At 46.1% G+C, this 13,296-nt stretch overlaps 1 protein-coding gene across 1 annotated transcript in view; it reads right to left on the bottom strand.

Annotated features, from left to right (window-relative positions):
- The window catches only part of TBXAS1 (thromboxane A synthase 1), a 154,945-nt gene that overhangs the window by 63,524 nt on the left and 78,125 nt on the right, over window positions 1-13,296 (bottom strand). Inside the window, exon 5 of the mRNA XM_043589705.1 lies at window positions 9,995-10,111. Within this exon, the coding sequence (XP_043445640.1) occupies window positions 9,995-10,111 (117 nt within the window). The remainder of the gene's footprint in view (window positions 1-9,994; window positions 10,112-13,296) is intronic.

Genomic DNA, 13,296 nt, shown 5'->3' with positions numbered 1-13,296 from the left:
GCCCTTATGAAAGACCGTGTACCCATGCTGGTTCTACCTCTTACTTTTGGCAAGTCATTTGAATCTCTCTGAACTGGGGTCCTCATCCCCAAATGAGGGGCCAATTGAAATGCACTCTGAAGTCCCTTTCCATGGACATTCTAGGATTCGAAGGCGGTCACTAAGCATCAGATTGAGAAAGTGACTTAGAGACCATGGAAAGAACAGGCAACTTCCTAGTTGGGCACAGTAAAGGGTTAGATCCATGACCCCTCTACTTGCTCTACTTCCGTAAGAAAGTCTTTTTGTATTTCTTTGATGCGCTGACTTCACAATTACATAAAGACCTAAATCTGGTTATTTTTATGCTCCAATGATTTAGTAAAAGTGAGAATTAGAAATCCAGATCCTCTGACTTCTGGCTTGTTGCTTTTTCCTCCAACATCAGAATCCGCATTCCCTTTATTCCTCAGTCTGTTTGTTTCTAGGTTATAATTTCACTTCATGCAGCTATGATGCCATGAACTTGGAAAACAAATAAATACCATTAAGCCTTCAGAGCCCTGGAAGTTTGGAAAACAGAGTTGGCCTGAGTGCTAGGGAAGACCCATTTCCTGAGCAAGGAGAGGGAAGGAGACGGTCCTTCTGCGTTACCTTTTTTTTTTTTAATGTTTATTTATTTTTGCAAGAGAGAGAGCACGAGAGCTTGTGCACACGCACATGAGTGCACAAGTAGGAGAAGGGCAGAGGGGGGGGAGATAGAGGATCCAAAGCAGGCTCTTCACTGAGAGTGGAGAGCAGGATGCAGGGCTCGAACTCACATACCAGGAGATCATGACCTGAGCCGGAGTCGGATGCTTCACTGACTGAGCCACCTGGCACTGCTCTCCTGCACTATCTTATGCTTCAAAATGAGATAACCCCCATACCTCGATGGTGTATAGGCGGGGTGACTCATTTGTCTACATATGAAGAGGGATTCTGAAAAAAGCCCTGAGATCAAAATATGGCCCTTGGGAGCTGTCCCCCTGGGGCCATGGAAAGGGGAGACTCCAGAGGTCTGACTTGTAGCTGTCCTCATGTGCTCCACAAGTGTCTGTCGCACGGGTCCAGGGGAAGTCTCTTTCCTTACTCCCTCCCTTTCAAGTACCTAATAGCTCCTCACTCTCCAGTGAAGCTCGCACCAAACACGCCCCGGGCACAGAACTGGCGGTGCCTCAACCTACTTCTCCAGTTTTCTCTCATGTACTGTGTGTTCCAGCCAATTTGTACTCCTCTGTTCCCTGAACACATCCTGTACTTTTCATCCAGATGCCTTTGTTCCTGTAGCTCATTCCACTTGCAATGCACCTTCTCCCTCTGTCGAAACTCCGTCGAATCTTCAGGACTCACTTCCAATGCTACCCCCTGCCCCCCAGAGTGGCTTCTGATGCTCCAAAGAGGATGTGAACTCTGTCACTGTTTTCCATACTTGGTAATCATGTAGGAATATGCCCTTGTTGCCCTTATGCATTATAAACCCCTTAAAGACAGGAACTAATAAACCTTCATTGAATTTTATAAATTTAATGTTTCATTCTATTTGGCACTCTCAGACCTGAGGGCAGTGGTGTTTTGGAACTGATGTCGGAGGGGGATTTTTCTAAATAAATAAGGGTCAGCTCATGGGGATGGGAGATGGTATTTGAGCATATTGTTGGCTCCAAACATGAAAAGATTAATACCTTAAAGTGCTTTAAACGGGTGGCTAACATGTAAAAATTAATACCAGTTAACAAAACTTATCTCCTTTTGCCATCCAGATATTAAAAACATCCACAACTTATTTTTATGCAGAATTTCCTGCTGCTAAGTATCAGCTCTAGCCATCTAGGTGAATAATCAAGTGTCATTTCTAATAAGTCAGCGGTTCCTGTCAAGAGTTGTGACCAATTAGAACTCACCCCGATGAGGAGGTGGCTGCTGGTGTTGCCAAGCAACAGCCAAGCTGGGAGGCACATTTAGATGCTCGGTTAGATTTAACCAGTGGCAAGTCAGAGTGACATTATGATTCTGGCAAAGGAAAGCCAAATTATAGCCCAGGATGGGGTACCCGTGATGAGGAGTGTGTTTTCTTTTAAATGCAAATGGAAAAGGAACATTTTAACCAGAATTTAAGCAGTCCATCATTATACTGATTTTAATTAGGAGATTAGGTGTCAGTGGAATACAACTGTGTTGAAAGATAATGGTCTCTTGCTGCTAGATAAATACCCAGACATTCTGCAAAATGGGCAACTGGTCAGGCAGGGACAATGTCTTTTTGGACTCCGAAGTATTTATTGCCACAGCCACACTTGGTTATAATGACTTTCATTTTTATTGTTTGAAAAGATTAAGAAATAAAAGCAAATATTAAAAATAGACTGCTGCAGGCTCATGCAGCCGAGAGAAAGCTGCTTGCTGCAACATTACTGGAAGCCTGGGTCCTGTCCTAGAAGCCCTCATGCATGATCATCCGGAAAGTGTACGGTGAAAATTTAAAGGCCAAACTAAACCATGATGAAGACTGTAATTCTGTGAAGCCTTTTGCACTGAAACGATCGTAGCTATGCATTTACTCATAAGCTGGCTATATCAACTTAAATTTTTTAAAATTGTAGTCATTCTGGAGTAATATGTCTTCTCCAAGGCAGGAAAGGCCTGGAGGGAATAATAACCACATCTGCCTCTGCCTTTAAGATTCATACATTATTGACTGTGCCTTCCTGACAGGAAACATCTGGATGAAAGTGAAAAATTAGGCAGAGAGCTGGATTCTGGGCGACTGTGAGAGATACCAGCCTTCCCTGTCGGTCTGGCTTTTCTTTAACTGAGTCCCTGTCCACAGAGATATGATTGGCTCATTTAGTGTTGAGTGACACGCCCAGCCTGGCTCAGGCTGTCATGTCTGAAGCTTCCAGGTCTCCTGTATCTGCTCAGTCACCATCAGCTTAGTTTTGTGAGTGAATGAGGCAATAACCATCACTTCTACAGTGCTTTGAGGACTGAGAAGACACAAGCCACCATATTGGGTTGGATCCGTGGTCCAACCAATTTGGAGCCAATTAAAAATGGCCGCCCTTCATGGATTCTACCACGAAAGTCACAGTGCCCCATGGCCTCATTTCTCTCAGTAGCTGACTTTGATGTTAACGACCCATGCTTTCACCTACTAAAAACTTAACGAAAACCTAAGCTCGGAACAAGATTAAACGGATTTCTTCACTGCAGATCTCTCCCAACCTGTTAATATGTTAAGGTAGATAGCAAATCGCTCAGAAGATGGTTTGCAGTATTTTCCGGAATTGTATGACCACGGGTCCTGTCAAACCCTTTTCCTCAGTAGTAATTCATAGCTTGAAAGTTCATTGTCATAGAAGTATAGTTTTCATGCTTTTCTCTTAAATGTATTATTTTGTATTTTCTTGGTTACACTGAAAGCTAGCTGCCACTTTTGTGTTGACTTACACAATCTTAGAAGAATGTTAGAAACTTATTCTAATTGATGTGATATTTCTAAAATCAGAAGAGCTTAGAGGAATATACAAATGTGTACATTTCATGGTGTGCTCCCTCTTTCAGATGAATTATAAAATTCAAAAATAAGATTAGTGCTAACCTCCGTCCCCAGGGAATCCCCCTTATTTATATTTTTCCCTCAGAGGAGAATTAATTTAGTCCCAGTTTTGTTTCTTAAAATTAAATCTATTTACTTCCTGACCCCTAATAAAGTTTTACACAACCCCAGGGTTACTCATTAATAGTCTTTGGTAAAGAATCTAGCACAAGACTCTAAAAATCTCAATAAATCTACTGGTTGCCCTTTTTAAAAACTTAATCTTTTAGGGGACAGGGTGAAAACTCTGGCAGGTCAGCTGGGCAAAATGTTCTCTAATAAAAAAAAATCCTTTGTTTCCTCAGCGGTGCTCAGCAGTCCTGTAACTTAAACCTCAATAGCTTGGCTGTCACTGGACTATGATTTCGGTGGCCTTTTTTTCTGGAATCAGGGATGCAGCAACTACGTTTTCACCAGTTCTGCATCTTTCTGTGTTACGCCTAGCCTTAAGCCGAAACCCAATCTTCTTTTAAGTAAAAATATGGCTTCATGATATAATGCTGATTCTAAAATAACTTTCAAGCGTTGCTGACCCATGCTGCCTAATATGCACACAGATAAAGACGGTGCCATCTAGAGCCTTTGAATATTAATGACACTTCCAGACACAGGTAGTAAAGGACTCAGACCACCAAGGTGCTAAAGGAAAAAAGCCTCAGAATTCCAAGGGAAAGCAAATCTTTATTTCAAGAATAAATTCTGCAGTTTGATAATAAAAGTCCCCAAGCTACTTACAAATTCAGAAAGGAATGGAGATATTGATATTTCAAAGCTATTTCAGGGAAAACGGACTCAGATGCCCATAAACCGAGTGGAGAGCAGGCTCGGGTCTGTTGTCCGAGCCTCTCTTATTGCCTCTGCCCCTCCACATCATGTCCTTCTGTGCCTCATTCTCCTCTCTGTGTCTTTGTGGCCTGTTTTTTTCTGTTTCTGCATGTATAGGCTCGTGACTCCAAAGAGAAAGCCAATGATTTGCCTCCTCCCCTAATTTAATTTTTCCTTGATAAAACTATTTCCTTTTATTTTTCTTTTATCTTAGTTTCAACATATATCCTTCAGTAGAAAGCTTCCTGACTCTTTGATTCTTCATTCATCCATCCATTCATTCATCCAGCAAATCATTATTGAGTGCCTGTTCTGTGCCTAGTGCAATGCAGTTAGCAATAAAGAAAAGAGAAGTAAAGTAAATGGACTGTTCACTGGCAATAGCACTACAGAGAAAAATAAACAAAGCAGGGAAGGGCATAGAGAGTTCTGGGGCCCAGCTCCTGCAAGTCTGGGGAAGCCCTGAGTCTGAGATGGTCAGGCAAGGGACCAAGAGGAAGACTCACACCAGTGCTTTCCACTCTCTTACCAGAATTGTGCCAGGGAACTTGTAAAACATACAGGTTCTCAGTCACCCTTAGACATTCTCATTCTGTAGGTCCTAGAGTGGCTAGAGTTATGTATTTTTAAAAAATGTTTATTAATTTATTTTGAGAGAGCGGGAAGGAGAGCGAGGTAGGGGCAGAGAGAGAGAGGGAGAGAGAGAAGCCAAGCAGGCTCTGTGCCGCCAGCACAGAGCCCGTCACAGGGCTGGGACTCCAGAACCGTGAGATCATGACCTGAGCCTAAACCAAGAGTCGGACGCCTAACTGACTGAGCCACCAAGGCGCCCCTAGAATTAAGTATTTTAACAAGGATCCTAGGTGATTCTGGTGCAGCCCTTGGTCACACAGGTTTGAGGACCAGTGACATAGAGAGCAAAGGCCAGTGGGAGGTTAAGGTCCAAAGAATGCATCCAGAAACTTAGAGGGTTAGTTTGGTTAACTATTGGTTAACCAAAACTATTGGTTAACTCAGTATTTTACTGGCTACATGTAATAAAGGTGACTCGCTTATGCTGGGCAGGGGCACTAAAGTCTGGTACCCTGCCCTCCTCCCCCACCCCTCCACCCATCTTCCCCAGGATAAAAAGCCACCCCCTTGTCATATCCTCCACCCTGTCTACAATCTGGTGTAGAGTGATGCTCCACGCTCAGAGCCCCAAATCTTGCTCTTCGGATTCCAAAGGAAGCTCCCTTTGAAATTAGGAAAACTCTTTTCTCTCCCAAGACTGTTTAACTTCCAAGACCCCTGTCCCAATAGGACTCGAGAAAGCCCGATCTGCTGTTCAAGACTGAGCACCGACCGCCTTGTTCTGGAAGGCACCCCCTTCCTCCTTCGGGAGCAACACGCACCATTGACTCAGTGCAGGAAAGAAAATCACAGGGCATGTGATTTAATGTTTGAAAACATTATCTTTGCCACATATTTTTTCATCCTGGTGTTCCTTTCTATTTCAGCAGCGCTGAACACCTCTGGCTGCTCCTTGCTCCTTGCTCCTTGCCATGCATTTCCCTTCCACTCTCTCCTGGACTCGCAGGCTTTTCTTCCCGAGGCTTACTTGTAGGTGTCTCCTCCGCCCTGCACTTAGATGTGGTTCTCCCCACCACCCTCTTCTCTTCCTAGGTAGACTGCATGCACTCTGGGGGTGAGCTCGCCCATGTCTGGGTTTTGGAGGACCATCTTTCCTGCCGTTCTCTCCTGAGCTCCAGATCTGCAGTCAACTACTTGCTGATGCATCTATTTAGATGCCCCACCCCCCACCAAGAACCTTAAATTCGTCCGGTCTAAATGCTCCGGAGGTGGGGAGAAGGAGGTCTACTGCTGCCACTGGAATGGCATCCTTTCTAATGGAAACCCAAGAACTTAAGGTATATTAAGTGGAAAGAAGATTTTCAAGAGAGTTAAGTTTACTGGGAGTGCATGTTAAGTAATGGGGTAGAATTGAGGCAAACCCCAGGGAATCCAGTCTGTGACGTTTCTTCCCCCTGGGGGCACCTGGGTGGCTCAGTTGGCTAAGCATCCAACCCTTGATCTCGGCTCACATCGTGATCTCACGGTTTGTGAGTTCAAGCCCCATGTCTGGGTTCTGCACTGACAGCAGTGAGCCTGCTTGGGATTCTGTGTCTCCCTAGCTCTGCCCCTCCCCAACTCGTGCTCTTGCGTGTTCATGCACGCTCTCTCTCTCTCAAAATAGACTTAAAAAAAAAAAAAAAAGAAATTTCTTCCTCTCCCCCTCTTCTCCCACCTCCGGCTCCCTCTGCCTCCCTCCCTGTCATTTATGACCTCCCTCCTTCCCCTAGGTACCTCAGTGCAGTAAAACACTTGGAGGAACTCTATTTTCTGCACCTAATTCAGGTTCTGAGAATTTGATTTCTGAACCAGGAGGAGAAAATGCTTTGGATCCCAGGAGCATGGAGGTTGTTTGGGAAATGACATCATACCCATTTCTGGAGTATACTCTATAAGGTGCTAAAGAAATCTAGACCTTGAAAAAAGATTCGGATTTATTTTTTTTCCCCGAAGAAACATAGCTTAAATCTGTCAAGAAAGCTTTCTTCCCTTTCTTGAAGCTTACTTTAAAAACCAAATCTGGGGCGCCTGGGTGGCGCAGTCGGTTAAGCGTCCGACTTCAGCCAGGTCACGATCTCGCGGTCTGTGAGTTCGAGCCCCGCGTCAGGCTCTGGGCTGACGGCTCAGAGCCTGGAGCCTGTTTCCGATTCTGTGTCTCCCTCTCTCTCTGCCCCTCCCCCGTTCAAGCTCTGTCTCTCTCTGTCCCAAAAATAAATAAACGTTGAAAAAAAAAATAAAAAAAATAAAAAAACAAAACCCAATCTGGTGTCCTTCATCATTTTCTTTTTAACAAATGATGAGATTCCGCATCCAAATCACCTGCCAAATCACCTTTTCCTGAAACAAAGAAGTGTGCCGCCACACGTTTGAGCTAGTGATGTCCACCCATGATTTACCTACTTCTCGCTCCTTCCTCTACTGTTGGTTAACTCAGTACTTTACTGGCTACATGTAATAAAGGTGACTCTCCCTCCGCCTGTTTGGGTGGTCAAAACGCTGCTTTGCAAATTTTATTTATTTTTATTAAAAAAGTTTTTTTTTTTTTAACTTTTTTTGTTTTTGAGACACAGAGCACGAACAGGAGAGGGGGAGAGTGAGAGGGAGACACAGAATCCGAAGGAGGCTCGAGGCTGTCAGCACAGAGCCCGATGCCGGGCACGGGGCTCGAACCCACGGACTGTGAGATCATGCCCTGAGCTGATGCTTAATCGACTTAACCAACGCTGAATCGACTGAGCCACTCAGGCACCCCAGCTGTGCAAGTTTTGAAGGAGCAGGCCCTTTCTTCAAACAGATCCTCACCTGAGTCTCAGTCTCTAACACAGCGAAGTGTGGAGCAGGGCCCGTTGCTTCAGCTGAGGGGAGACCTCCCCTCCCAGTGTTTCCTTTCGGGGAACTTCCACGAGGGGGTGGCTCCCAGCGCTGGCTTCACATCGGAAGCGCTGGCAACACCCTGGGGAGTTGCAAAGCCTCAGACCCAGACTGCATTCCAAGCCAGGCCAATTGAATCAGAATGTCTAGACGTGGGACCCAGACACCAATGGTTTTCGAAGCTCCCAGGTGATTCCCATATGTCCACGCGACTGAGGAGGGCGGTGTCTCCTGCTCTCCACACCCTCCCTTATCAGACTGGGAGCTGGGAGGAAGGGACTGAGCGTGAATGGGCAGCCGTCAGAATCTGGCTCCGTTCTCCCGTGTGCTTTTCTGCCCTCCTGCCGGTAAGGCTGCAGCGTCCCCTTCCGGGTGAACTCCTGGCAGGCCCACGTGACCAGATGGCAGAGCTACGTTTCTCAAAGGGCGTACCGGTAAGAAAGGAGAAATTTGTATTTCCTCTGTGTGAAAGGTGTTTCCATGCCTCAGCTGGTTCCAAACTTAGGCGGAAGACACAGAAGCGTTGCTCCTGAGCCCCCTAGGTTTCCAACATAGCCCCCATATGCTCCCCTTTCCCCTGCCCTCCAGATAGCCCCTGGGACAGTCCCACGGAGCCTTAGAACAGCGTTCAAAAATCACACATAGGGTAGAGGAGCCGGGCAAACAGAGAGGTTAAGCGTATTCAGGAGCTGGATTAGGATGTTGGCTCTGACTTACACGCTGTGTGACATGCTCACAAAACTTCATCTCTCTGTGCCTCAGTTTCCTTATCTGCCAAATGAGGGTGCTCATAATCGCATTTACGTCAAAGGGACGTGGTAAAGATTAAGCGTGTTAATATAAATGGGAAGCTCTCAGAGTGGTGCTGGCACAGATAAAAGCTTGGTGGGCTTTAGCTGGTGCTATATGAGCTCAGCGCACCCTCTGCCCTCAAATACCAAAGGCTGTGTGGAAACACAAAACCTCACTGAACGTGGGCAGGACCACTGGTTTCTGAGTGAGTTATATTGGATGGGATTAGTTGTGAAGTATGGGACCTCTCCTCTTCCTGGGGGCGGGGCTTTAGAAGATTTCTAGGAATTAATCAGGACTGTACGGATGAGCATCTTGTGATTAAGAGCGGCTTTCACTTACTGAACTGAAGACAGGCCGCTCTGAGCCCAGGTTTTCTGGAACAGCTAGACATGGTGGATGAGTCTGGAAGGACGCCTGCTTTGGAGTTCCCCGGGGCACTTGGGACTCTGACTGAGGCAGTCCCTGAGTGCTTCACATCAGAAGGGTTCAAGTGCACAGTCCCGAGTTCTTACAAAATTCAGAGCAGACACCGAAGGCGCACCAGCAACTGAGAGGCCATCAATGAAGATCAAGTGTGACAGAACTTGGCCAAGAGGCGGGACAGACAGCCCGAAGAAAAGGGCGGGTCTGTGGGTGGGGGAAAGAGGGAGCCCAGAGTTTGAGAGCTGGTAGCATGTTGTGGATGCCCCCTGGTCCACTGACTTGGCCCCCAAGGTTAACCTGGGCATGCCTGCGTGCCTAGAGTTCACTCCTCCCCAGTGATCCACGGCCACCTCTTCCCTATTTCTGACTGGACTCACAGCTCACCTGTGTTTCAACCTGTTCTCTGGTCCTTGCTGTGTAAGAGGTGTTTCACCTTTCAGATGCATCCGCATCACCTGGGAGTTTATTAGAAATGCAGGATCTCAGACCTGCTGAGTCAGAATCTGCATTTTAACAAGATCCCCAGGTGATCTATCTGACCTGGAAGCATGAGAGGGCACTCCTCCGGTTTTCTCCTGGGCGCCCCCAAAATGCCTGGGGCAGAGTCTTGGGACTTCACAGGAGTGCCTGTAGACTCACAATTGCTTCGCAGCAATTGGAGATGTGGGAGGCTGGAGAAATGGAAGACACTCGGATACATGCCCTGCAGCATAGGAGGCCCCAGTGGGCAGGGCATTTTCATGCACCTTCTGGACAAGTGATGTGGTGTGAACCAGCGCTCCATCGCCATTTGGAGAGAAGAAACCTCTTTCGGGGAGGGGGTGGGGTGAGTCTGCTTTTCCCGCGTCTTACCTCATTGAGCTTCTCAGGACTGAAAGCAGAAGTCAGGACACTTCTGACCTCTTCCCATCTTTTGTCACGTATAAACAGGACGCTGTCCAATACGGGTTTGGACTCCAAGCCAGACACCTGAGGACAAGAAGCAGAAGATTAGGACACAAGGGAGCCAAAGACACCTTGGTGGCAACACAAGTCTATTGTAAACACTTGGGTTAAAGTCCACCAGTGACCAACAAATGAGGAGATTTCTCTTGCGAGGACGCAGAGGAAGCATGTGAAGCCTCATGGATAACGATGGCTGAGAGCCTGGAGGCTGCAGATGGGTGGGCTCTGTCATAGTGCGGTCACTACTGTACAAACAACTCAGCAACTTCTACGTGTTGTGCATTCCCCCTGCTGAGTGAGGGTTCCCCCAGGACCCTACAGAAGGCTTCTCAGAGATGGGCTAGTCTTTCCCGGGGTTGAGTTTCACGTCTGAACTTTGTGGTGAGGGGTTTTGTGTGGCTGGATTGGTCAGGTTGGGCTGGGAGTTGATGGACTCATGTCTCTGGGTCTTTGGTGATGTGTATGTAGAGCAAGAGAGAACGTGGGGAGCATGGGGGGAGGGAAAGGGAAAACAGAATCTTTCAGAGGCATGTCCCAATGGAGCCACTTCTAAGAGAACACCTGTCATGTTTCCGAGTTCTTCTATTCATTCATCCATTCATTTTTTTTTTTTTTCACTCAGCAAACATTTGTTGTGTCTAATGTGCAAGGAGTTGGCTACTCAGTGTTGAATAAAGAAGACATGGTGGGGTGCTTGGGTGGCTCAGTTGCTTAAGCGTCTGACTTTGGCTCAGGTCATGATCTTGCGGTTCGTGGGTTCGAGCCCCACATCGGGTTCTTTGCTGACAGCTCAGAGCCTGGAGCCTGTTTTAGGTGCTATGTCTCCCCCTCTCTCTGCCCCTCCTCTACTCACGCTCTGTCTCCCTCTCCTTCTCTCTCTCTCTCTCTCTCTCTCTTTCTCTCTCAAAAATAAACATTGAAAAAAAAAAGATATCGCACTGACCCTCTTGGAGTTGATAGTCTATTCGGGATGCAGACAGTAAGCCTCTGAACTAACAAATATGCATGTCATGAGAAAGAAGTAGGTCAAGGCTAGAAAATGATAGGTGCCTGACTGGCTAGGAGGGCTTCTCAGTGGAGGAGATATTCAAGCTGAGTCTGAAAGCATGCAAAACACAAGGTCTCCTCACTCTTCTTCCCAGGCCGATCTGTTCCATTTTGAAATCAGCTACTCCTACCCAAGTCATCAAAACTGGGGTCCCCGCAGCTGGTCAGAGTGCACCCAGACCCAGGGCTGTGGGGTACAGGAAGGCAGGGGGATTGGAAGACCTAGTACTCTTTGGAACAATGTGTGAGGGACAGTTTTTGCTATTTCTTTTCACTGTTTTGTAGTTGAAATATGAAGCCAGCCATCATAATTCAAAAGCCTCGTAAAAGCTCGTGTTTAGAGGAAAATTATAATTTTCTGATAAAATATGAACATTCAAAATAAGCTATAAAACATAACTGCAAAGTATCCAGGAGGGGATTTAATTATATATTAGAACAAAGTTGCTGAGATACTTCTCTGCAGAGAAATGCCTCTCTCTGTTTAGAATGAAACTCTAGGAGGACCGTGGCCATTCTACAGAATTATTACCTTCATGGAATTTGGGGAACATAATCCATTTGTTTGGGTTCTGGAGTCAAAGAAGGAAAATTTACATATTGGCAAACACCCAGTCCTGGGCCATGTTACATGAAATAAAGCATCTCATTCCAAGGAGAGCTGGGTGCTTTCTGGGGTTTGATGAAACAGAATAAATTAGAGATAAGAGCAATGGTTGATTGGATTTTGCATCTATCCTTCAGACCCAAGGAATGGATCCATGAGATTTTTTTTTTTTAATCTTGCATCTAGAGGACAAATCTGGTCTTCCGTGCAACTTGTCCATGTTGTCCTCAGATATGTCCCTCGTCAGCTTGCCTGCCAGTGCTCTCCTCTTGGCCCAGAACTGCCATTAGAATTCTCCATTTTGTGATGGAAAATTTCAGGGCCTTGGTTAGAGTAATGTTTTGGTTTCTAGAGATGATGCTGTAATAGGGAGAGCAGCCGATTGGTCGTTTCAGGAGAGCCATGGGATGGTGAGGGGACAGTCTGACAGATTTTGGAACATGTAGTTGGAAACAGAAGACTTGGAAGAGCAGAGAGTGTGCTTAGGATGCACTGAAAAACTACTTATCAAATACGTATTATGTGGAAGAGGAGATTTAGGTGGTTTTTGGTGACCTTGAGAGGTGGAGGTGGGTTCCATACTGGAAGTGATGGGGGAAATTCCAGCTCACTTTCTAAAGGAGCACTTCTGAACAGTCAGAAGTCAGAATTATTCCAAGATAAAATAACCTGTTTTGAGCGATGAGCCCCCATTGCTGGTGACCGTAATCCATTTTTTAGAAATTCTGCACAAGAGGCTTGAGTGTCAAGGGGGGATTGGTCTAAACGATGCTTAAGAATTGTTCCAACCCTGAGGCTTCATCTCCAGGGGGCCCCTGCAGGCTGTTTTTTGATTTTTAGTTTGCCTACACACACACACACACACACACACACACACACACACACACATACACTTTTCAATTGTGGCAAAATACACATAATGTAAAACTTACCGTTGTAACCATTTTTAAGCACACAGTTCTGTAACATTAAGTACATTCACACAGTGCAACCATCTCTGCTGCCTGTCCACAGAATGCTTACACAACAGATCATCTTACACAACAGATGTTCTGTGCCTATTAAACACTAACTCCCCTCCCCTGCTCCAGCCTGGTCTCCACGTAATAACTGACTTGATTGACTGAGTGATGCCTTGAGAGCTCCGTACAGAGAGCTCTCCCCCAAAGGAATGAGGTACGGGACTGGTAAGTCTGGAGATAGGAAGGGAACACAAGACTCAGGAAGAAAAATCCAGAGATCTAGGGCTGTCTACCCAGCCCTGTGTCCTGAGTCTCAGCGAAGGCACCTCCACTCACTCTCCAGCCCGGTGTTGCCAGACTGCAGGCAATAACCAGCCATGAAATCAACAGAGTGGATGGCAACCAGCATTTTAAAAAAGAAAAGCTAAGAGACACAAGGAATATAACACAGTAGAACATACAGAGGAGCATTTCACAAAGTAAGGATAAGAATTTTGTTGTTTTCAAGATAGGTGTGTGTGTGTGTGTGTGTGTGTGTGTGTGAGAGAGAGAGAGAGAGAGAGAGAATGTGGTTTTGTGTGTGTATTCTGTGT

Source organism: Prionailurus bengalensis, chromosome A2, assembly GCF_016509475.1.
Source record: "Prionailurus bengalensis isolate Pbe53 chromosome A2, Fcat_Pben_1.1_paternal_pri, whole genome shotgun sequence".
Classification (NCBI taxonomy): domain Eukaryota; kingdom Metazoa; phylum Chordata; class Mammalia; order Carnivora; family Felidae; genus Prionailurus; species Prionailurus bengalensis.
This window is presented reverse-complemented; position numbering and strand designations above follow the sequence as displayed.